The sequence below is a fragment of the Colletotrichum orchidophilum genome, assembly GCF_001831195.1.
Source record: "Colletotrichum orchidophilum strain IMI 309357 chromosome Unknown Scaffold_7.1, whole genome shotgun sequence".
In the NCBI taxonomy this organism is placed as follows: Eukaryota; Fungi; Ascomycota; class Sordariomycetes; order Glomerellales; family Glomerellaceae; genus Colletotrichum; species Colletotrichum orchidophilum.
The window spans coordinates 345753-369510 of record NW_019172963.1 but is presented as its reverse complement, the minus strand read 5'-3'; the positions used below and the strand labels follow the sequence as shown (position 1 = coordinate 369510).

Here is a 23758-nt window from a genome sequence, read left to right as displayed (position 1 = left end):
GCATCAGTGAGCTGCTGATGTTGAGTACTAGGACTGAAGCTCTAGATGCTACCTTAGATATCAGATGCTGGCTCAGACGAGCGCCAAGCTCGCTTCCGAAGAAACAAGATGAACGACATAATGAAGAATAGAAACCCATCAAACATCTGCATCCTTATTTCATACCAGACCTTTTACTTAAGGCATTTCTAGCCATTTAAAGCTTGTCTAGTACTGTTTGACCAACCTCGAAATTCGACATTTGCGGCCACGTCAGCCAATCCCGATCCGTGTCTCAAATTTGGACGGCTGTCCGTTCGCTTCTCGCACACGCCGCAGTCACTTCTTTGGCTTGGAGCTATTTCTCCGGTGTTCCGTCGTCTGGCCAACAATTTCTGGTCCTGCAAAGAAGGTTGCACTGCACCGCTGCGTCGTCGACTCTGGCCACATTCGGATCATTGCTGACCTGTAAGCGCATCCGAGTAGCTGGCACCCGTAGCATACTTTGGCCTTTCCCATGGCGCTACCAAAGGGGGAAGGGGGGGCCTGTCCGCTGCGCAAGAAGCTTACGGCATTGAAAGGGTCTAGCCGTCTTGCCCGCGGCAGGCCTGTCGGATCGTCCGCCAATGAGTCGCGGTTCGTCGAGAAGCTGTCCCCCGCGTTTCACATGCTTTGGCTGGATCGGCTTGGTTTCTCCGATGCCTTATCACTCGCATTTTCAATCTCAAACAGTACGTGACAGCGTGGCTGTTGAACCTGCTTTTGTTGCTGCTCCTACCACGGGTGCTTTGTTTAGTCTGCAGTGGCGCGGAAGTTGACAAAGGATTATGGGAATTGAAAAGACTGAGACCGGATCGAGGAAGGAACCACGCCGTACAACCTCCGGTCATCTCCGTCATCGTTGCGGCGAGACCGCACACACGGAGGCCTGCCTCGCCTCTTCCGCTCTTCTTCGGAGCTTCCCCCAATCCGCAATGTGAGGCAGCTCGGGCAAACGTCAGAGTCAGGGCTTTGGGTGCCTCACAGATCCTTCACATGCGTGGCCAAAGCGCCTCTCTCGTCGCAAATGGCTGACCGGAGCTGACCATGGCGCTGTCGTATAAGACGGCCGGCCACCATGTTCCCCTTTTTCTCGCTTGCAGTCGCAAGCGTCTCACGATCGGACAACGGATATCCCCAACTGTCAGAGTCCGAAAAAAGCACTACGGCACTATATCATAAGTCTGCAAGTCCATCCCTTAAAACTCCGAGCGCGCATCGTCATTGGATCCATTCGGCGTCTGCAGATCCAAGGTACTTCTTTATATATAAATTAGCTTCTGCACCGTTACACTCTGTCTCCCACCATGATAGAGGACTTGCATTCTGCCATTGTTCGCGTGCGAATCGCTTCACTTCAGTCAGAGTAAGTCACGATTCACAATACCACCATTTCACGATCGTGCTCCAGTTGGAACTGGGTTGCAAGAATATTTCGCTTTTCTTGCGTCGAATTGGTTTGCTGAGTGACAATGTACTGATCCTTACCCCCAGAGTCCTTAGTAAAACCTCTAGCCGAGAGGTTGTTCGTCGCCGAAGCAGCAGCAAAGTGAAGCCGATTCACGTAGCCAAGGGCCGATTGCCACTGTTCACGAAGCAGAGAACTGTTCGCGTTGTTTCCTGACCGTCTACATCATGTCGCCACACAAGCTCCCGGAGCAGGATGGCAAGCGGCAGTGGGTGATGGGAACCGAGGCCTTTGAGAGGACCATGCCTCATCACCAGGGTATCAAGGCTCTTTGGGAGACCAAGTGGAAATTTCCGGTATGCGGCCCGGAATCAAACAGTTACGGACGGGAACCACATGCTAACCGGCCCGGTATAGTGCACCAAGAGCGTTTATCCTTTTCACGATGGGCAACATGAAGACTTTGAGCCCATTTTCGAACACTTGATCAAGGTAAGCTGTTTATGAGGCATTGTTGGTGGATAATGTGACTAACAACTTGCAAGAACAACATCAATGACGGAAACTCCACTGCTTACACGGAGGCCTTCTTCCCCATTGCCGAGTCCCTGACCTCCAAGGGCGATGAGGCGATTATGACGGGTAACAAGAAGGAAGCGAGCGACTTGTACCTCAGAGCCTGCACAGTGTATCGGATTGCCCGATTCCCCTACATCACGGCATACCCCGAGATCAGTTGCCAGGTTAAGTGGAAGGCGTGGGAAGCCCAGAAACGTGCGTACATGAAGGCGGCTCAATCCTGGGACTGTCCCATCGACGAGATCGACATCCCGCATATCCATGCCAAGGGCGGGGACTGGAAATCCATCCCGGCATACGTGAGAGCGCCGCATGGGGCATCCGAAAGCAACCCCAGTCCGGTAGTTATCCTCATGACGGGCCTCGACGGATACCGCCCCGACAACACCGTTCGCTCTGACGAGTTTCTGGAGCGCGGATGGGGAAGCGTCATCGTCGAGATTCCCGGAACCGCCGACTGCCCCGCCGATTCGGCCGATCCGGAGAGCCCTGACCGGCTGTGGAGCAGTGTGCTCGACTGGATTGCCGCCGATGGCCGGTTTGACTCGAACAAGGTCATGGTTTGGGGTCTCAGCTCGGGAGGATACTATGCCATCCGCATCGCGCACACCCACCGCGATCGTCTGATCGGGTCGATTGCGCAGGGCGCTGGATGCCATTACTTCTTTGACCCTGAGTGGCTGGAGAAAGCCGACGGTCACGAGTATCCGTTCCTGTAAGTGAAGCCTGGTGGAGATGAGTTCCGGATTGGGTCGCTGACGGATGCTTAGTTTGACGCCGGCGATGGCCATGAAGCATGGATACCAGTCCGTGGAAGAATATAAGTCGGGCGTGCAAAAGAAGTTTTCCTTGCTGGAGACTGGCGTCATTGAACAGCCCTCGACGCGTCTGCTATTGATCAACGTAAGTCCAAGCACCCTTTCTCTCGTGGAATGCTACATGGCTGACGCCGATCCAGGGTACCCTAGATGGATTGATGCCTATAGAAGACTCCATGATGCTGTTCGAGTACGGTACGCCCAAAGAGGCCAGGTTTTTCTCGGGAGCGTTGCATATGGGATACCCCATGGCCAACGGGTCGGTTTACCCTTGGATGGAGAGCGTTATGTCTAGCAAGATCTAGGCCTACTAAATGTAATTAGAAGCTCTGTGTTAGCTGCGGTAATGCGCAGGATCGACCATGAGGCTTGGAAAGTTTGGCATGTGTGGTAATGTCCGTGGAAGCCGCCTTGAATGGTAATGGTTCTTCGTTATTTTCATTTTGGCCTTATGACGGTGAAGCATCTGATTCCTGGGTGTCTCCCAGAATTCCTTACCGACCCATCCAACCACCATCAACAACCAAAACGTGCCCGCTCACATACCCACTCGCCTTGCTCGCTAAATAAACAGACGTTCCCTTGAAGTCTTCGGGGGTACCCCATCGACCCGCGGGGATCCTTGCGCTGATGCTCGCGAGGCGATCCTTGTCATTGAGCAACGCCGTATTCATCTCGGTCTCGATGTAGCCCGGCGCGATGGCGTTGACGGTGATGCCTCTTGAGGTCCACTCGTTTGCAAACGACTTTGTCAGCTGGCCTACGGCACCCTTGGAGGCCGCGTAGGCCGGGACAGTGAAGCCTCCTTGGAAAGTGAGGAGGGAGGCGTAGTTTATCACGCTTCCCTTGCGGCCTGTTACGGGGTGTGGGGATAGGGCGAGCATGTGGGCTCCTACGTCGCGGGTTATGGTGAAGACGGAGTTGAGGTTGACTTGCATGACCTGTTTGCAAGATATCAGCAGTGACCGATTCACCATATCCAATCTCAAATTAGACGCTATGCAGTTGTGGGATCAGCAACTTACAGCAGCGAAATCCTCGTCGGGAAACTTCTCGCAGGGGTGCCGCTTCTGGACGCCGGCGCAGTTGACGAGAATGCGGATCTCGTGACCGTCGTTGAGCACCTTTGGCACGAGTCCGGCGACGCTCTCCTGGGAACTGAGATCGGCCGTGTAAATCTGGGCCTTGCGGCCGAGCTTCTCAATGGCCTGCTTCGTGGATGTGTTGGACTCGTCGCGTTGGACAAGGAGGATGTCGGCGCCGGCCTCGGCGAGGCCTACGGCTACGGCGGCGCCGATGCCGCGCGTGGAGCCTGTTACGAGGGCGGTTTGGCCCTCGAGGGAGAAGAATTGTGAGGCCATTTTGGGAAAGAGAGAGAGAGAGTGTGTGTGTGTATGAGTGTGAAAGTGTGAGTATGAATGTGAGTATGAGGTGGTGAGTTCGGGGGGGGGGGAGGGGGGGTTATCATTAGGTATAAGGGGGAATCGCGACAGAGGAAATTTGGAGGAGATGGTCTGTCTATATGAATATAGAGGAGAGCAGTTTCGCGTGGGACTTGATTGGGCGACCTCGGAGCAAAGTCGACTTGCATTCAGCAACTAGTGAACCAACGGATAAAACATCCTCATGCTTGTGAAGGTAAGGTCCTCTTCTGCCGGCGAAACGGACAAGCTTTAGAATACCCAGGTATTACAGGCGCAAGCTACCTCGTTCTCCAGTCACCGCATCATCCCTGGTTCGAAACCGCCGCCGATTTGGCCGCCGACTCTCCCCGAGCCAATGACTTTGTGTGACAGCATAATACTGCTTGAACCTGATCTAGGACACAGCATTACCCACCCAAGTAACGCATGGACACGAGACGGGTAATGAGTGAAGAAAAAAAAAAAAAAAGAGAGAGGTCAACAACGCGGGGCAATTCGCGGCGGAGTCTCACGAATCAACCTAAGCTGAAAGAGGTGCGGGGCATTTCCTCGTTGTACCTTGGTACCTGATACACTTTCTACCTTAGGTACCTGACTTTTTTACCCCTCATTGTAAGGGTTTATTCAGGGCATCTCTAACCGTGACCTTCTGACGTCGTTTTTGTGCCTGGGACATTGAATTCTGCGTATCTTTTCTCTCTTTTCTCAACGTTCCTTTCTTCCTCAACCTTGTCAATGCCACAGGGGAAACTAAGATCTGGCAGTACTTCATGGGATTTCTATGAAATTGAAAAGATTGCAGAGCGTCTGATAGATAAGAATAACTTGGGGGCGAAAGTGTAGAGGACCAGCGTGCCTAGCAACAGACTCGGGCCGGTGCCCCCACGTAAGAACCGCCAGGTGACGGTAAGGTGGGGTTAGTAGCTGATCTCCCCCCCGCACATCGGAGAACAACGAGAAAAGTCATGTTAGGTGGGGAAGAGAAGAAGAGAATGAGGAAGAGAAAGAGACGAGAAACCTTTCGTCCGAATTGATGTATACGAACAGGAGAACCCGAGTCTTCTGAGAATCACCGAAGCTGTAATTGTCAATTCTTGATTGCTCTCGGGCTGCCTTACTCGACGGGATATTGCCCAAGTGTTTGTCTCTTTTCTTGGCTTTACGTTGAGACTGGAACATCCTATACGTAGCGTACCCCGCCAAGCCAGGTCCTCGCCTTACATAGGCATTGCCGTATTTAGCCTCCACGGCCGTTTTCTCCAATCGCGACCTGACTTGTGGCGGGTATTACCTGGATTCGATGGGGGTCAGTCTGGTCAGTAACCGCCGGTTACTAACCGGCGAATATCATAGGAAGAGAGGCTGGACATGACTTGGATACCCCTCCCCCTCTTTCCACCCGGCCCCTCATCCACCATCAAACTCATCCCGCAACACCCACCATTGCATCAATCTACGATGCGCCTCGTCTTTTACTTGCTCGGAAAGAATGCCGCGTCCGTCTCAACCTAATCGTGCAAGTTACCTAGTCATGTTGTCCAATCTCCACAACTCCACACGAACCATGTCCAACTTTTCTTTCTCTCCTGAGTCTCCCCGCTCTTTTCAGCACTGTCCAGCTGTCGCAAGTATCGTCATCTCATCTCGTACGAGGTACCCGATATACTGAGTTGACTGACTGCCACCGCCAGTGCCTGGAACCTCGTGGGCTATTCTTTAGGTTCCGTAGCTTCTCCCACTTGCTGCCAACCCGTCTTGTCAACCTTGAAGCTAGCTGAGTTCGGGGCTGAGATGGACTTTTCGGCGTACTTGTACTCGAGTCGGTTTGAGAATTCCGTACTTGGCTACAATTAGCAGCTTGTCGGTCCTGCGTTCCCCCCACCGACCAGTCTCTCATAGCCCGCATTTCCGTTTTGCATCACCCACTCCGCCGATTCGCGTCTTCGCTCCAACTGACCCCAGTAGCTCGACTTCCTTCGCGTTTCCCGATGTGTCGATATCGGACTTGTATTTAGCCTTACGTACCTGCTCTTGACCAAGAAAGTTAGGATAATCACACCTGAATTGGCTGCCCACTTCCTCGTATCTTCTTCACAATTGGAACCACTCTCGTAACTTACATACCCCTTCATAACATCTTCGCAACTCTTCTTTCTCCCCGAAGCACCTCTGGACCGTGCCCGGTAAACGAGTTCATAGCCAACATGTCAGGTGTTCAAGTCCAGACCTCCGTCCTCCATGGCGCGAGGGACCTCAAGATCGTTAGGCTCCGCCATTCTCAGAAGCTCCAAATGGAGAACATGAAAATATCTAACAAGCGCAGGAACAAAGACAGCTCCCCGCGCTCGCGCCGGGCGAAGTCCAAGTCGCAGTCAAGGCCACCGGTCTCTGCGGCTCCGATCTGCACTACTACAACCACTTCCGCAACGGCGACATCTTGGTGAGGGAGCCCCTCACCCTGGGCCATGAGTCCAGTGGCGTCGTCACCGCCGTCGCCTCTGATGTCTCTGACCTCGCCGTCGGGGACCACGTCGCCCTCGAGGTCGGCCAGCCGTGCGAGGCTTGCGAGCTTTGCGCCGTGGGCCGCTACAACATCTGCAAAGACATGAAGTTCCGCAGCTCGGCAAAGGCCTTCCCCCATGCGCAGGGCACTCTCCAGGAGCTGGTAAACCACCCAGCCAAGTGGTGTCACAAGTAAGCTCGCGCAAGCTCCCAAAGCTTCCAACCTGATTTGTGCAAGGTGTACTGACACTGACATCCAAAACCAAGGCTTCCCGAGGCCGTCTCCCTCGAGTTCGGCGCCCTTGCCGAACCCCTCTCAGTCGCCATGCACGCCAGAGACCGAGGCAACTTGCCCAGCAGCTCGACCGTCCTCGTTTTCGGCGCCGGCGCCGTGGGCCTGCTGTGCGCCGCCGTCAGTAAGGCCGACCAGCAGCGGGTCGTCATCGCCGACATCCAGGAGGACCGGGTTAAATTCGCCCTCGAGAACGGTTTCGCCGACGCCGGCGTCATTGTCCCCGCGCAGCGCCCGCAGACGATTGAGGATAAGCTGGCGTACGCAAAGGATGTCGCGGAGCTGGTGAAGCAGGCTAAGATTGGAGGCGAGGAGGTTGGCGAGGTGAATGCGACGTATGAGTGCACCGGTGTCGAGACTTGCATGCAAACGGCCATCTTTGTAAGTTTGTCCCAGAGACACTTACCCAACAGAGTGGAAAACACGTACTCACTACATTTCGTACAGTCTACCCGCCCAGGCGGCAAAATCCTCATTATCGGCATGGGCACCCCGATCCAAACGCTCCCCATCTCCGCCGCGGCACTACGCGAAGTCGACTTTATCGGCGTCTTCCGATACGCAAACACATACCCCAAAGCCATCAACCTGATCGCCACCAAGCCGAAGGGCCTGCCGGCGCTCGAGAAGCTGTTTACGCACCGGTACAAGGGGTTGAGCACGATCAAGGACGCGTTTGACATGGCCGCCAAGGTGAAGGACGAGAGCGGGAATTTGGTATTGAAGGTTCTTGTAGATACATCGAATTAGAAAAGCGGTCCAAAAGTAAAGATGTGATTTTAGAGCAATTTGGCAGGGTCCTGTCCTCATCCTCAATGATGACTGCTGCTTTGCACCAAGAACCTTTGTACAATTCTAACTACGTAGCTGGAACGTACAGAACGGCCTGGGGGTGAAAACTGCTGTATATGGCTCAAAGATGTGCAGTACAACGCAAGCATTCGAACCTTTTAACTCCTTGCACAATGGTCAATTGCCGCGCTCTCTTGAGGAACCGAATGCGCTTCAAATCATCTATTTCTTCGCTCTATTTATATGGCACACAAACGACTAAACCCTACGACTTGTCCGGGAAACCAAAGTCAATACCAAACGGCGGGTAAACGTAGCGCTTCAGCTCCTTCTTGGCCGTCAGGTCATCCGAGTAGGCGCGGAGCTCCTTGAGGTCCTCGTCGTCGAGCTTGACAATTTCCAGGTTGGACTTGATGCGCGACTCGGTAACGGACTTGGCAATGACGGTGCTGCCGCGGGCGACGTGGTAGCTCAGCAGGACGGTGCCGGCGCTGACGCCGCGCTTTTCTGCAATCTTGATCACCGGCGCCGCGGTCAGGAGGGGACCGCCCGTGGAACCGAGGGGGCTGTAGGCCATGATGTGGATGCCCTTTTCCTTGCAGTAGTCGACGATTTCCTGCTGGGGCAGGCTAGGGTGGTTCTCGATCTGGTTGACGGCGGGCACGACCTTTGCTTGGGGGAGGAGCTCCTCGAGGTATTTGACGCTGTAGTTGCAGACGCCGAGGGAGCGGACCTTGCCCGTGTCGAGGAGCTTCTCGACCGACTTCCAGGTGTCGACGTGGGAGTGGCTGTGGATTATGTCGCGGCTTCCGTCGGGCTTGGTGGGGAACCTATCGTGGTTGCCGTTGGGGTTCATGGCGACGGGCCAGTGCTGTTAGATTGTAAGCTTTCTGCTGGTCACGACGATTGCGAAGTTGGGGTCCTAGGAAACGTACGACGAGGAACAGGTCGACGTAGTCGAGGCCCAGGCTCTTCAGGCTCTTCTCCAGGCCCTCCTTGACCTTGTCGTCGCCAATGGTGTAGGTGGCCCACAGCTTCGTAACAACAAAGATGTCCTCGCGCTTGATGCCGTTGGCAAAAGCCTCCTTGAGGCCGGCGCCAACCTCATCCTCGTTGGCGTAGCAGTAGGCGCCGTCGATGGCCTTGTAGCCGACTGAGAGGGAATAGGAGACGGCCTTGGTGACTTCACCCGGGGCGGACTGCCAGGTGCCTGGTGGATAATGATGTTAGTTGGAGGTTCATGGTAGATGCCTACGTTGTGTTGAACAGCTACACACCGAGGGCGACGGCGGGGATCTCGTATCCCGAGTTCAACTTGAAAGTCTGTGAAGCCATCTTGAAACTAGTTTTGGAGTGAATGTGACACGCGGTGAGGGGTTGGCGATATCTTTGCGAGGCCTCCTGGATTGGAATGCGGGGGCGGGGTAATTTGAAGTGGGAAGGTGTCCTGGAGAGTAGAGCAAGCATACAACTCTTACTCAGGAGCAGAAACAAAAAAAGATCAATGGAATAAAAAGGGGACTATCACACGGGATAAGAAAGGGACGGAAGAAGGTGGTGTGTAATCTCGGTATATATATCGACGACAGAAGACCCAGCCAAGGAAGTAGAAGGGGGGGGAAAAAGGCTGCCAGGGTGATGTGTAGCGATCAATGGCCGGGTAAATGCTCGACAATGGTCGCGAATCCATGCCACTTTGCACACTTTCCAATCCTCCACCTCCTCTTTCACCAGCCAGCCAGGCCAGGAAAGATACCAAACTAACGATATCGGGTGGATCTCGATTTCCCTGTCACCTGTAAAGCTTCGTCTTCGGCCTCAGCTCCCCACGCAAGCTTGTCCGGCTAGGGACTCTTTCGTGTGGATTTCCCCGGTTTGTCAAGTCACTGCTAGAAACCCTGTGAAGTACGATACGGGGTAGAGGATGGTACGGACCCTCTCCCATTGGTGGGCCTTGTGTAACCAATTATGGATAATTCTCTGGGCCATCGGAGCAGCTCTCGGGTTTTGTTGGGCCGAGCCATCAACAGTGCTCGAGCAGTTTGGCCCGTGTTAGTGAGAAGCGTGGGGAGTTGTTTTTACGGTCCTACTTTGAAGGCGGCCGGTTTGCGGCGGGACCTGAGATTGCCTGGGGGGGGGTGGACGGTTCCAACACGGGCAAAATTCCCGGAACCAAGCCCGAGGTCCGCGCGCTTGGCCGCATTGCTCTGACCCGTCCTCCCCCAATACTGAGGTACTTCAAGCCAGGGTTCCTGCCTAACATTCGTTAGTTGGCATATAATCAAGCCAACCTATTCCTTGGTATGCTGTACTTCTGCTTGCTCCTCCTCCAACGGAAATCTAACCCCTACGTTCATCCACACGCTATTACTTAGGCAGCTTAACCAAACCAACTTCGTGGGACCTGGCCGCAAATACTTCACCGAAGTTAACCTATTTTGTGATTAATAAATTTAGATGTATGCAAGGAAGAAGCTCTTAAACTTCGCAACGTCTGCGTCCGCGTCCGCGTCCCAGCGTTAATGTCATGGTACAACTGAAGGGTACTGATGTTACACAACTCAACGCCATCCATCTCCTTTTGAATGCACAGTTTGAGTTCCGTCCCGACTCTCCAAACCGCCGTTCCTCATCCTCGTCATCATCGCACACTGCTAACCGGCAATGAGAACCCAAAGTCTGCAAAATTAGTCAGTAACGAATTCCCGATCTTGGGGCGAGGGTGCCATATGACGTACAGAAAGAAAATCATGAGAACACCGAACATTTTCTATCCATTTTGTCAGTAAACGTGAGCCTCTTTTGTCGGCACGATCATTGGGGAGCGTCCATGAGCGACGACGAGGGGTACAACATACAGCGATGAGCCATCTGTTGCTGGAGACGCGGCCCCAGTACTTGAGCAGTTCTGCGACCAGAGAGTTAGAAACCATGCGGTCGCCTGTGTCACTATAGCACGCAGCCTTTGGAACTCACCTCTTTGCGCTCCTTGCACGTTGTCGACAACGTCTTCCGTGTTTGCGTCGATGCGCTGGATCATTTCGCTCTGTTCCGAAACCATAGTTGCCAGCTGACCAAAGATCTGTTCCCTCCTGTGAGCCCAGGCCATCCCAAAACACGATCATACCAAAAAAACTAACAGATCCCAGTTCCGCAATGGTTGACTCGATGCTTTCGATAGCCGCACCTCTTTCCTGAATATACGTGTTTTGCGGTTGCGCCTCTTCCATCATGAGAAGCTGCTGGTCTCCTGGCGGGTTTAGCGACAGAAGATCTGCGCCTGGTGACGGCGTCCCTCGTTGGGGTGTTCCGTACAGCGGCGATGCTGATTGTTGAAGTGGCGGTTGCGTGTGTTGAGAAACACTGGAGATGAACTGCAAACACATATCCATATCAGCATATGTACATTTGGTCGGGTATCAGGACTGGAGCGAACGTTATCTGTCCTAGACCTTGAGGCTTGGATATTCTTAGTTCTCTCCTCCAGGACATCCTTAAAGTTGGCTGACACGTCGGTCAGCTTGCCTTGCAGCATGAAGACAACATTCTTGTTATGTTCTCCCTCTTGATCGGCCTTTGGATGCTGCTGCTTTGTTAGGACCTGCAGGCCTCCAATCTGCTGGTTCAGTGCGCTCAAATCTTGCTTGATGATGTATGTGAGCTCGTTGATTTCGACGGGCCGATCGTCAAACAGGGTTCTGCGCCGCGCCACTGTGTAGAGAGTCTGGTCAGCGCCAGGCCGTGTTCATTGTAGGGCATCCTTCAGCATCCAAACGCATACATGTTGCCAACTTTTCCAACTTGGCCATTGTGCCCGAGATTCCTCTCCCAATTTGCGCTGCCTGGCGCGCAAACTCGGAACGCCGCGGTCGCGAGTCGCCATCGCTGGCGGCTTTCTGGGAATCTGTAAGGAGTGATCGTCGTTGAGCGCCGACCTTGCTGGAAGCCTGGCGACGTTGCGCTTGAGCGAGAACCGATTTGAACTCGGCGGTTCGGTCCTGTATCGATGCGACCGCCATCGTGGAAGAGCGTATAAGCTGGGTGCGACCTGGCAATGTAGATATCGAGGCTTGGCGGCCAGCGCGTTCGGGACTGTTGAGGGGTTCTGCGAAGGCGGTAGAGTTGTCGTCGAGCTGGTTTTGGCAGCAGAGGTGGATGGTCAGGGATGGGAAATGAGCTGTGTCAAATTGACGGTACGTTTGGGAGCGCGGCAGTGACTGCGGCTTAGGAGAAAGGATATTGCTATACAATGCGCGCGATCGTTGGGTAGAGACAGGGAGAGGAGTCGATCGATGCGTCCAGGTGCTGATGTCTTCAATATGGCAAATGATTGAGTAATGTAAAAGTCGAGCTGTATTGTTTCTAGTTGAGGCAAACGAGCGTCGTGGCCGAGTTCCAACTCGGGGCGTCCAAGTCCAAGTCCAGATCAATGGGTGCAGTCACTGGCTCTGCCGGAGTAACGGGGCCAGGGTGTCCGATACGTTGACCAAAGCGACTTCAACCTGTCCTCCGCCCATCCCTTTGATCACTGGACTGTACCGTTGTGCAAGCGCCTTCGTTGTGAAAATGTGGCTTGTGGCCAGGTGTAGAAAAATGCATGCACCGCCACAGGATACGGATAAGGTACCTTACTCAAACACTGCGAGGTTTCTTGAAGTACCTACCTCCATCATTTTAGTGTCCTTACAGGAATCGGAAGCCCGTACCTTATTCCAGATACCTCGACGCACAGAATATACCTCAGTTGTATCTGTACCTTTGTGAGTTCTCATCCTGCTGAATATATGATGTGAAGATTGCAAACTCTCATCATATCGGTGTGCCTTTCAGCTGCTGTATGATGCACCCCAGGTAATTCCACGTTCCTCGAGACGCAGGGTTGTGGTTGACCAAACTGGGTCTTCTCCTTGCCCGTATCCGTAAACTTACTATGTACAGAGAAAAGAGTGCGCCAAGGTAGGTAACTTAATGAACCAGCCACCTTCAACTGAGGCAATTGTATCCGTAACACTCGCGTCAATTTTACAAAGGTCACGTTGAGGAAACCTTGCCTTGCGTCGAAACCCGAGTCTCTTGCATGCACAACCTGCCCTCTCACAAGGCATGCGAGTACATCCAAGACGCAGGAGACCATCTCCCACGCATGCAGCACACACACAGTGTCGGACGGTACTTCATACAGAAACAAGCCAGACTTTCAAGCCACACTGGGCGGCCGTTTACGAAACATCCCTGTTCTTCCGTGATCCAGCCGGCGACATCCTCGAGCTTCCATTGGAAAAAACCCCCAGCTCGTTCCCCTCTTTTTCAGCACGTCCAACGGGTCTATCCCTCATGGGTGGCACAGGTGGTCAAGTAGTCGCCCGCCTTCGCTCTGCTGTTGATTGACATTCCAATGCAACAGCGCTGGGATAGCCCGGCACGAGCTGTGCAGCCCACCTGATGAGATGTTCCCGCACCGCCGCGCAGCAGCTGTGGAAAGTGGAGGACAAGTGAGAGGCAGACAGAAGGCAGGAGGCAGAAACAAAAAACAGAGGCAGGCACCATGGCTCCTCATCGCGCGGGCTGGGCTGAGTTCGCGCTGCTACCTCATCACAGCCAAGGTACATCGGCCCTCGCCTTCCTCGCCACCACAACACATGTACCTGGCCTTGCGTGGTCGCCTCAAGCCACGTCCCCCGAGTTCCCAAGCCCCCAAATTATCATCCCGTCTTTCTTTTGGGTTCCCCGTCCCCGTCTCCAGCAAGAGTCGGCCCTGGTCAGACTGGCGACCTTCATCATTATCAGCCCAGTTCCTGTCTCTGTGCCGTGCCAGACCATTAGGAATCCTCGGCCTTTGGGAAGCGCCTGTATCCCTTCCACTCTGTCGTCTTTATCGACTTGGAATGTACGCTCGTGCTCGTTATATCCATCCGAAAGTCCGCGATTCGAGCCAGCGTCGCAGTGTTTCTTGCCAGCCCACCCGATCCATCGGGAACCAACCGCAACCCGCGCGCCTCGCGATACCCAGTTCCAAGTTGCCGGTGAAGCTTGGACCGTCCTCAATCGTAGTCAGGGAATACAAGCAATGAAGCAGTAGACGAGTCGAGCCCTAAACTCATCACTTGGACGACGCTATGGACGGCTCGTCGTATAACTACGGCTTCAGGGCCCCTCATACAAACTCGCCGTTGTAAGTGGTTTTTCTAGTCGTCAGCTTCAACTAGCTTCTACATCCACACACCTCACAACTCGGCCTTCTTCCTCTGTAGAATGGTACTGACCGCATTCTTCTGCTTGTAGAAGCCCAGATACCCCGACGAGTGCCTCCTATAAGACCAATGTAAAGAGAACGAAGACCAAGAAATGGGTCGAGGCCAAGACTCAGAACTACGACGGCGATGACTGGGGTAACGACTTTGAAGACGAGGCCGATGACCCCGTTCCCGTGCCGCCGCTGAAGCCGACGGGTTTCCGTCAAGCTGGCCAGTCAACCAATGCAGCTCTACCGTCGCACCACCCGGCCGAATCTGTGCCTTCAATACGACCGTCGCAGCCGATGGGTAATGAAGCCAGGCCGACCTCTAGCCATCGGCCTACTGCCGGACTCCCGCCTCTGCAGATTCAGAACTCGGCGAAACCTACGCCTCCCGTCGCCCAGCAGCCTGTTCTTGACGACGTAAAATCGCCCCCGACTGTGTTAGGGCCAGCCTCATTGGATACGGCTCCGGAAACGGGCCCCAATGAGCAGCTCGTATCACCGCAACCCGCCAGCGCTGGCCTGCCTTCACGGACGGTTCCAGCACCGGTCCCAACACCGTTCGCTGGCCGCCCAGAATATCCCAAGGGTACCCCATCTCCTCCCGTAGGAAGCCAACGGACTTCACCGGCCCCGGCGCAAACTCAAGCTGCCTGCTTTCCTCCTCGTAAGAGCAGCATGGGACAGCAAGACCGTGATCACCAGACTTCCGGTTCTCGGTCGAGCTCCACGCAACGTCCGTGGATAGAGCAACGATCAGCGTCCCCTTCCAACGTCAAATCGCCGGGCACACCATCCAATACCACAGCAGCGCACTTGATTCGACCGTCGGATATTTATCGCCGGATGGACGACAATAACGAAAAGGAGGTGGGCTTGTCGGAGTCAGGAAAGCCAAGCATGGACAGTGCTTCTGGCTCTAGAAATGACCCGTCGGTGTTAGCCGCCAACCCGACGATTCCGGCGGTCGAGGCTGGTGAGCAGCAGGCGATGCGCGGAACTTTGGACAAAAGCCAAGCATCGGGCGCAGTTGATAATGCCACACGGCAACCTATTTTGGCACCGGTCGCAGAGAGAAGGAGCGAGTACGGATTCGATGGTCTTCTTGCACAACCTCAGGCCCAAGGCGCAGACCGAGGCCGACTGAGCCCCCCAGGAGGCATGCAGGAAAGCAACTTGGGTGTGCCGGAACCGCAGTTGCAGCGCCCTACGGCAGAAGAATCTGACCAGAACCGCCGTTACTCTACGAGCCCTCGACTGCCCGACCTGGCTCGCATGTCACTTTTCGGAGACGACTTCTTCTCTAACCAAGACAAATACGCTCACGAAGCGCCCCCGATGCCGAGTTTGCCATCCAAGAAGCAACATTCTGAAGCCGCTTCTACGGCAGAGAATGCGCTTGCTGTGGATAAATTTCCTGCTGCTGCGACACCCGGTGATGTGACGACTCCCATTCCCATCTTCAACACAACTCCGCAGCCAACCAACTCATCATTGCCTGCATCTCAACCAGTTAGCAGGGAAAGGTCGCGTTCACCATCCCAAACACCACCAACCATTGAGAAGTCGAGCAGATCTCGCCTGCCTTCGCAAACTTCCCGACCGTCTATTCCTGGAGGCTGGGTCACTGAAACGCGCTCCATCGCCGATTCTCAGACTGCTTCCGCTGTTGCGACACCCGCCGCTACCGCAGACCGAAAGCCCATCCTCAGCTTGGATCAGGGTGAAGTTTCTCCCATCACTGACAACGAAGGCGACAAGTTCGGCGACAGCGGCGTAGCTACCGTGAAGGATACGGTATCCATACCTGTTTCCATCCCGGAGACTTCGGAACGGGCCGCTCAGATGGAGGGCCGTGTCGACCAGGGTGCCGGCTTGGAGATTTCGGCTCCTTTGAACCCTCGCGAATCAGGTAGCTCGTCATCGGATTTTGCGGCGCCAGAGAGGCTGCAGCGCGAGTCCACCATGAGCACCATTGCCGACCCATCCCCTGTCAAGGAGAGTGATAAGTTGAGAGAAGAGATCATGCGCAGCCTGAGTCCTGTCCGCCCTACAAGTCATGATCTGAACAACTTCAGTAACCACCAGTCGCTGAGCCCGGCCGTTGATGACAGTGGTACCCGTGAAAGCACCTACCTACACGGCGTCTACGACGACTACTGGACTCCCGGCGACGAAAAGCCTGATGTGCCTGGCTTGCCGTTACAGCAGCCAGAGCAAGAGACGGCGCTCTCCCCCAACAGAGACATTTCTGACGTTCCTCCTTTGAGCCCTCGCAAAGACGCAATGGACCAGCCTCCCGCGCTTGGTCGGCGGTTCTCTTGGGAAGCAGGAATGGAGCAGGTTACGCCAAAGGCCTCAGATGCTCAAAAAGACCCCCTCGCCGAGCCTCATCCTCAACCTGGGGATGCGGATGAAGAGAGCGTGCATACCAAACAAAGTCATCGCGAGCTGCAGGCTGCACAATCAGAGGTAGCCAGCGACTCCGAACGTACGCCGCCGGCTACTGGGTTGGACGATGGGCATATTAGCGTGCAGCAAGACGCGGGCGCGATGTCTCATCAAGTGTCGCAGGTTAGTTCGGCGCCGAGAGGTCGCATGGACTCCGAAGTGATCGAACCGCCGTCACCCGTGTCAGCCACGGCCGTTAAGAACACTGCATCGGCTGCACCCACCCGCCGGTTGTCGCTCGCGGAAGAAAAGTCAATGGCTCGGGTCTCGTCAAACCCCGTCTCCCCCAGCCCTCCGCCCGGCGATCATCCTGCCCTGACCCAGGTTCAGCCTGAGCCTGAGCCTGAGCCAGAGCCAGAGGCCGAGTCGTCCGAGGTCGGCCAGCTGCTTGCATCTCCAGCGGCTCAGCAACAGCAGCCAACGCAGCCTGTCAAGATTACAACGTTCAAAGATATCATGGATCTTTCCAATGCGAAAGACAGGATTCAAAAGTACAATGAGACGCGCTCACAATTCGCGTCGATGGATTCGGGACTTAACAATTGGTTGGAAACATTGAAGGCTCAGCATCCTGAGCACGCCAACGCAACTGCATCATTTCGGATTGGCGCTGCTGGCCCTAGTCAATCGCAGCCGTCGCCGACAACCTCTCAGCCGGCTTCTCAGCAGCCTTATTACCAGCAGTACCTCAACGCAAGCAACCCTAACCTCGCGGCGGGAGCTTCAGGCCGGCCTCTCGCGGGAAGTGCGCCCACAGGTTCGTCTCATTCGCCTTCAAGTGATTTTAAGCATTCGAGCGGTCAAGTTGGGGCGAAGGGCAAGGGACTATTGCTTGCGGCTGGCAAGGCGGGTAAAGGTCTATTGAGCAAGGGAAAGAACAAACTCCGTGGCACTGGGGACAAGGTATTTCTTTAACATTCCTCTCAACTGGGATCATCACATCACACAGGGCATGCATTTTTTCTAGTCTGGTTGTTGGGAGGGATCGACAGTCTGATCTGTCCCAAGCAACCCCGTTTTTCAATCTTTTTTCCCTTTACTTTTCTTCCCCACTTCCCCTTTGGTAATCACTTATGAGTTATGTGTCTCCCTTTCTGGCCAGAATGACGGGACTGTATGATTAAGGAATGATACGAAACTTTTTTTTCTACTACTGCACCGTCATGTAACCCCTGTGGTGATCTCGGACACTCTTAAGTCCCACATGGCATCTTATATGGTGAATCATCTCTAATTGCGTCTTCTTCGACAGAGCGACTCATCTCCCCCGCCGGCTCAACCTAAGACCAGAGCTGAGCGGCGTACTTCATGGGGCATAAGCCTCGGATCGCGGTCGTCGTCTCGTGCCGAAAGCTACGGCCATGCCCACTCACGGTCGCATTCGGGATCCGTGTCAGGCCCAACTCCACAGACCATCCCGGAACATCCGGCTTCTCCGACTCCACCGCCTCAACTACCCCAGACCTCACGTATATCCTCATTTGATACCTTGACTCAGGCTAGTGATGATCAAGCTTCGGCTTGGGCCCCACCACGGCCCCATACGCCGCCTCAGCAGTCCACCGGATCTCCCGGGGACAGCGACTCGGAGCCCGTGTCCCCAGTCTCGGATACTCACTCCATAGCGACGACTCCTCGATTCCCGGCGAAGGATACGCCCGGCGAGTTCCCCGTTGGAGGTGACCTCCAGATCCCCAGACCCATCAGTAAAACTCAGCCGTCATGGGACCCTTTCACAGGCACGCCCTTGGTTGAGGAGGAGGGTTTTGAGATGGGACAGGCCACGGATCCGAGCCCCCCTGCGCCTCACGTAGAGCATGCTGTTCCTCAAGTCACACAAACCATCGCCGCCGCGGTATCGAGAAGAAACACGGCCGACGATCAATATGATGATTGGGTCGTTGTGTCGCCGCAGTCGCCTCCTTCTGGCCAGATTCACGTGGTGTCCCCTCAGTCACCACCACAGGCGCCGCGGTCATTCGAGCCTACGGAATCAAGCAGGGAGATTCTCGAGGAGGAGCATGATGTAAATCATGGTGCCAGTTCAACGGTTCTTCCCAACATACAGTCGATCCAGCAGTCGCAGCCGGTTCAGCAGCCCATCCACCAGCAGCAGCAACAACAACAAACTATTACCCAACTCCCATCACAGCAGACTTCTCCTCAACGCCAATCATCCTTTGTAGGCCTCCCACCAATCAGGCGAAGTTCTACATTCGGTATCAATCTGACCAAGAGGGCGAAGAAACGCTTCCCCTTGGACGAGGGCGATGATATCGACCTCGTTGCCTCTCCGGTTACAGCGACAGCTGACCAGTATGGCAATGATGGCAGTTCTTCATCCCGCTTCCAGCAAGGGGAACCTGGCTGGTCTGCACAGTCTGCGCAACCCATTCGAGTCGATACCGGGCCTCCGCGTTTCCGCAAAGACAGCAGTATGTCACACAACGTTCTCTCGGCGACTTCAACTCAAGCGGCCACGCTGGCGACCGAGAGCAGTGGGATGACTGGTCAGGATCTGAGAATTGACGATGAAAAGAGACCTCTTGGGCCGGGAGTAGCAATGAAGGGTGCCGGCCGTGTACCAGGGCCCATTGACACAAGAGCAGCGATGCAACAGAGTGAAGGACGTACGAGCGGTCCTCCCTATGGTACAGGCAGACCCCCTCATCAAGGGATAATGTCCCCGACTTTCGGAGGCAACCCAATCCATCACCTTCCTCCGCAAGGCCCGTGGAAGCTTGAGGAGTCGCACTTATCTGAGCCGCTGGCAACCAGCAGAAGTCGCCAGTCGGGCGGATCTCTGTCACCCCAACTGCAAACCTCCTATGGGATTGATAAGGAGACCGGCGTGCCCTCAACGGCGGCACAACGACCCGAGACGCAGTTGCCCCCTCGGCAGAAGTTCTCTGAAGTGCCTCCATCATCAGCACAACGTTATCCTGGTCTATTTACTTCGCAAGGGGGATATCCGAACCCTGGCTCTCCCACAGGACCGACGAACTCCCAAGATCTGGGTCAGCATTTCTACAACCGCGATTCTGCATCGCTGTACAGGACACAGACGGGTGATTCGGAAGTTAGCGGTTTCGATCCGTCAATAGATGAAGACCGTGGCCGTAGGCGAAGCTCTGGCTTCTTCAAAGAGATTGGTGGTCGCATCTCGCGTCATACTTCCCGTGAACGGCCAGCGTCCAAGGCCGGGAGTGGAGCGCCGAGTTTTATGGCCGGTCCAGACGTGCGAGGTGACACAGTATCTGAGGCGAGTGTTGCCACTGGAGAACTGCAAGACCGCCAGAGACGACGGTCAAGCTTCTTTCTCAACTTGCGGGGTTCCAAACCTTCTGATGCTGGAGCACCCCAAGGCCGCGATGGTGAAGTGATTACATCGTCATCAAAGGCGAGCCCGAACCCGGGCGGCCCTTCCCAGGTACAGCAACCGGCAGGGCCCGCGGAGAGAAAACGTTCATTCTTCGGTCCAGGTGCCGATCAATCGGCGATTCTCCCAATGCCCAATCTGTCTCGTTCGTCAACGTCGACTGCTGGATATGAAGTAGCAGGCGGAGCAATGGGCCCTCCCAAGAAGCGCTTTTCTGGCTTTACGAGCAAGGTGTTCCCTCGTAGTTCGAGTCAGCAAGATTTGCAGGTGCAACAGAAGCCCGGCACGTCTCATTCTGCGACTTCGGCCACCCTTGGTCGCCCTCCGAGCACGCCAGGAAATCAACCTGGCAAACCTAGCCCCCTCGCTGTTCATGGGAGGGAAAGGAGCAATACCACTGGCACGAGTCAACTCTTTGCACAGGAAACACTGGTGAACAAGTCTTTGGGTCACGTCGAAGGCGACGAACGTGGGAGAAGAAGTTCAGCAAGCGGATTTCTCTCTGGGCTTCTCGGCAAACGCGCGGCCAATAAGACGACAGAGACCCAGCATTCATTCTCTCAAGCACAGGACCAGAATGAAAGTGTTCCGGCACAATTCAGAGTGCAGCATTCCGGTCATCAAATGCCGCCGTCAAACCTTGGATCAGGGCGCGAGGATGCAGGACAGCGACCCACGCGAAGCCTGCCTCAGGGTTTCGGGCAGCAGCAACAGCAGGAGTCATCTCGCTTCCAAGACTTCTCTATGCATCCGGGAGCTGGTGCACGATTTCAGTCTCAGCATCAGCCTCAGGGGCCTCATCTTCATCAGAGAAAGTCTAGTGGGTCTTTCTTGCCTTCTCCTCAACCATCACAGCAAATCGCTGTGGCGACGGACAAGCAAAAGAGTCCCGCGTTGGAAGAACAGCGAGCACAGCCGATGTCTGAGTCGCAGGAAGAACGCCGTGAAGCTCCTATCGTGCCCAGTCACGAGTTGCTCAATGAGAATATCTCGCGAAGAAAGTCCTATCAGCTGTTGCATGGCGATTCACACCCTCCGCAAGCTTTTGACGCTCCAACATCACCGACACAGACGGAACATAACCCACCGGGACGCCGTCGTCTCACTGATCAAAGACAGCCTTCTCTTTCATTCCTACGGGCAGAGGAGCAACTCTCGCACCCTGAGCAACCAGACGATCAAACTGAAAGCCACTGGGTTCCTCCAGGATTTTCAGCTGAGCCGACACCGGAACCTTCGATAAGACACAGCTATGGACGTGACAACTCGCCGGGCCCCCAAACACCGCCTCCTGGCCAGGAGCAAGGTGTTAATAACCAAGCCCTCGGCGTCCACAAGTCTGGCCATGCTAGACGAATTTCAGAGCAGTCTGCGTCGCTGCTTTCCCCCTCTAATGTCAGGGCATCATTTCCAAATGGGGTCATCGGCGGGTCCGATATGTCGCAAAGCTCCTCGATATCAAATTCTCCTAAACCATCCGCCGTCGTTCAAATACCGGCTCCGAATGCACCTCTGGCCTCTGAAGGTCAAATGTCTCCACAGGACGTGTTCCAGGGGCGGCCACAACCCGGTGTGCCTGCTAACATGCAGCAACTTGACCGAATGGGTCAGCCAATGGCGGGAATCGCTTCTCCAGGACACCCTCAGCAGCAGCACCAGCAGCACCAGCAGCATCAGCAGCATCAGCAGCATCAGCATCAGCGTCAGGTTTTTGATGCTGAGAACAGACCAACTCAATTCTCTCAAGCGCTTCCGCCACCAAATCAACGTTCTTCGTTACCTTTCCCCCAAGACCATGACCTGCAGTCTGGCGGTCAGGAATTCAGTGTCGAGAGTCAACAAAATCCCGTGTCCAAGTGGTTCAAGAACAGAACCTCAACACAACCACAGCCTCGGCCTCATCAAGGCTCCTCAAAAGAGTCGACGACCAAGTCCATTTTCAGCGCGTTCAAGCGATCATCCAAGCAACCAGAACCTCGACCACAACAGCAGATGCCACACCTCAGCCAGGTTCAACACGAACAGCCGCAGTCGCAGCAGTCTCAAAAGAGCCAGGGTCAGCAAAGAATGCCACCAGCTGTCCCGCTATCACTGCGAAATCACCTGCCAACACAAGGACCCCCTCACATGTATCAAGGACAGCCTCATTTCCCCTCATCTGTGGGCCCCTTTGACCAAAGGAATCCTCTACAACGCGATCTGGCTGGCAGGGGCTCCGAGCTGGTGCAGAACAATGCAAGATTTCCAAACCAAGAAGAGCGGCCATTCGATCCTGTCATGACTCGAGCTGTTCCCAACAGGCCTGGGCCGACTGGAAGTTTCTCCAATGCCCAACCCTACGTTGAGCCTCAGTACGATCAAGTCCCTATTCCTCAAGGATATGCTGCCGTCCACGGCGAAGGGGGTGTAGTCCCATCCCCGTACGGCCTCTCACGTACATCGCCACCGGTGCGGTACCCCGCCTACCATTCACCGCAGGTTCCACATTGGGACCAGCCTGCTGTTTACCAGAGACATCCTTCTGAGATCTCTTTGTACAGTCACCCAAGCCCTCCCATGCCACCAGGACAGCAGCTGCTCCAGGGCCACCCACAGGCAGCTGCATGGCCTGAGGGTGACCGCCGTGTGAGCATGGCATCTCATCAGTCCAATATCTCGCACACCAGCCACAGCACACATGCGGCACCCGCCGGCCCCCAAGGCGGTATGCCAATTTCCAATCAGCAACGTCAGACACAACAGGACTCGAGAGGAATACGGTCAGTGAGTCATGATGACAGCCAGGTCGCGGCTTCGGGCCCGCAGTTCGGTCAGCAGACTTTGCCGCCAACGCAGCAGCCTCAACAGCAACCATTCTCCCTTGTCGATACGGCGGCACTAGGTGGAGCACCTCCCCAGATACAACAAGGCCATAGCAGAGAAGTTCAGGGAGCGATTCAGGGAGAGCCAGAGAACAGCTTTCCTGAGGCGCAATCGTTCGCCAACAATGTGGCCCGAAACGCACCTGACATGCATTCATCTCCCCACCAGCACCAGCACGCCAAGCCGACACAAGGGCTCGCGATCGATGCAGGAAGTATGACGGGAGACAGCTCACGCAGCGTTTCAGACGGCGCGCAAGGAGTGGTAGAGAGTATCATGTCGTCTGAGCCGCCAGCGCCAGCACCTACGGCACCTCCGGCACCTCGCCTCAGCGTCAACGTGCAGCAAGTAAATCAGGAACCCAAGGATAACGACATCTACGAATCTACACCACGACTGCCGTCTGAACCGTCCCAGCCGTCGGCACAGCTTATAATCGCTGCGAATACAGGCCACAGCATGGTCAGCGACAGCTCTGCCGACGAAGCTCCTCGAAATGCCAGCCACGCAAATGGCAATGCCAACCAAGGGGCCTCAACCACACTAGCGAGAGGCAAGAGCACGAGAGCCGAGCTAGAGGACACGGAAGATGAACGTCAGAGGACCATGCGACGTGAAGCCCAGGAGGAGAAGATCTTGGTCGACCCTTACGAGGAGTTGCAGTCTGGAGGAGTCAAGTATAGGAAAGAAGAGGAGCCGGCGGATGTGCCTCAGATGAGCGCGACGAGCTATCCTGGCCAGGAATGGAACCCCTACGGAGCGGGGGGTTATGAGGACTGGGAATAAGCCGAGCGATCGGTGTGGAAGAGCACCCGTAGAACCGTTGTTGAGCTTCGCCACACATGGTATATGGTACAGTTGACTGTTCCTATTTCGAGCGATGTTGCAGGGAGTTGGATGTATTGCTTTCTGGTTTTGTTTGGATTCATACCTCAAAATACCCGGTGCGCATAGTTGAACGGTAAATAACGTAATCCGCATAATTCTCTATAATT

At 55.0% G+C, this 23758-nt stretch overlaps 7 protein-coding genes across 7 annotated transcripts; 4 read left to right on the top strand and 3 right to left on the bottom strand.

Moving 5' to 3' along the window:
* Nucleotides 1-1325: 1325 nt before the first annotated feature.
* Nucleotides 1326-1642, top strand: CORC01_01406 (uncharacterized protein; the record flags this gene model as incomplete). Its single annotated transcript, XM_022613061.1, has 2 exons — nt 1326-1384; nt 1513-1642. 2 exons carry the CDS (start codon nt 1326-1328, stop codon nt 1640-1642), a joined length of 189 nt encoding a protein of 62 aa, XP_022480489.1.
* An 11-nt stretch (nt 1643-1653) lies between these two features.
* Nucleotides 1654-3128, top strand: CORC01_01405 (uncharacterized protein; the record flags this gene model as incomplete). Its single annotated transcript, XM_022613060.1, has 5 exons — nt 1654-1782; nt 1844-1918; nt 1972-2720; nt 2776-2908; nt 2964-3128. 5 exons carry the CDS (start codon nt 1654-1656, stop codon nt 3126-3128), a joined length of 1251 nt encoding a protein of 416 aa, XP_022480488.1.
* Nucleotides 3129-3317: 189 nt separating this feature from the next.
* Nucleotides 3318-4184, bottom strand: CORC01_01404 (2-deoxy-D-gluconate 3-dehydrogenase; the record flags this gene model as incomplete). Its single annotated transcript, XM_022613059.1, has 2 exons — nt 3318-3764; nt 3849-4184. 2 exons carry the CDS (start codon nt 4182-4184, stop codon nt 3318-3320), a joined length of 783 nt encoding a protein of 260 aa, XP_022480487.1.
* Nucleotides 4185-6451: 2267 nt separating this feature from the next.
* CORC01_01403 (alcohol dehydrogenase GroES-like domain-containing protein) lies at nt 6452-7791 on the top strand (the record flags this gene model as incomplete). Its single annotated transcript, XM_022613058.1, has 4 exons — nt 6452-6508; nt 6571-6941; nt 7017-7422; nt 7489-7791. The coding sequence occupies 4 exons, from the start codon at nt 6452-6454 to the stop codon at nt 7789-7791; spliced, it is 1137 nt and encodes a 378-aa protein (XP_022480486.1).
* Nucleotides 7792-8098: 307 nt separating this feature from the next.
* CORC01_01402 (aldo/keto reductase) lies at nt 8099-9300 on the bottom strand (the record flags this gene model as incomplete). The annotated part of the gene is made up of 3 exons (XM_022613057.1): nt 8099-8704; nt 8769-9043; nt 9111-9300. The coding sequence occupies 3 exons, from the start codon at nt 9298-9300 to the stop codon at nt 8099-8101; spliced, it is 1071 nt and encodes a 356-aa protein (XP_022480485.1).
* A 1187-nt stretch (nt 9301-10487) lies between these two features.
* Nucleotides 10488-11852, bottom strand: CORC01_01401 (SNARE domain-containing protein; the record flags this gene model as incomplete). The annotated part of the gene is made up of 7 exons (XM_022613056.1): nt 10488-10512; nt 10572-10603; nt 10692-10741; nt 10810-10915; nt 10974-11207; nt 11270-11544; nt 11615-11852. The coding sequence occupies 7 exons, from the start codon at nt 11850-11852 to the stop codon at nt 10488-10490; spliced, it is 960 nt and encodes a 319-aa protein (XP_022480484.1).
* Nucleotides 11853-13949: 2097 nt separating this feature from the next.
* On the top strand, nt 13950-23549 carry CORC01_01400 (uncharacterized protein; the record flags this gene model as incomplete). Its single annotated transcript, XM_022613055.1, has 3 exons — nt 13950-14005; nt 14116-17425; nt 17775-23549. The coding sequence occupies 3 exons, from the start codon at nt 13950-13952 to the stop codon at nt 23547-23549; spliced, it is 9141 nt and encodes a 3046-aa protein (XP_022480483.1).
* Nucleotides 23550-23758: the final 209 nt, after the last annotated feature.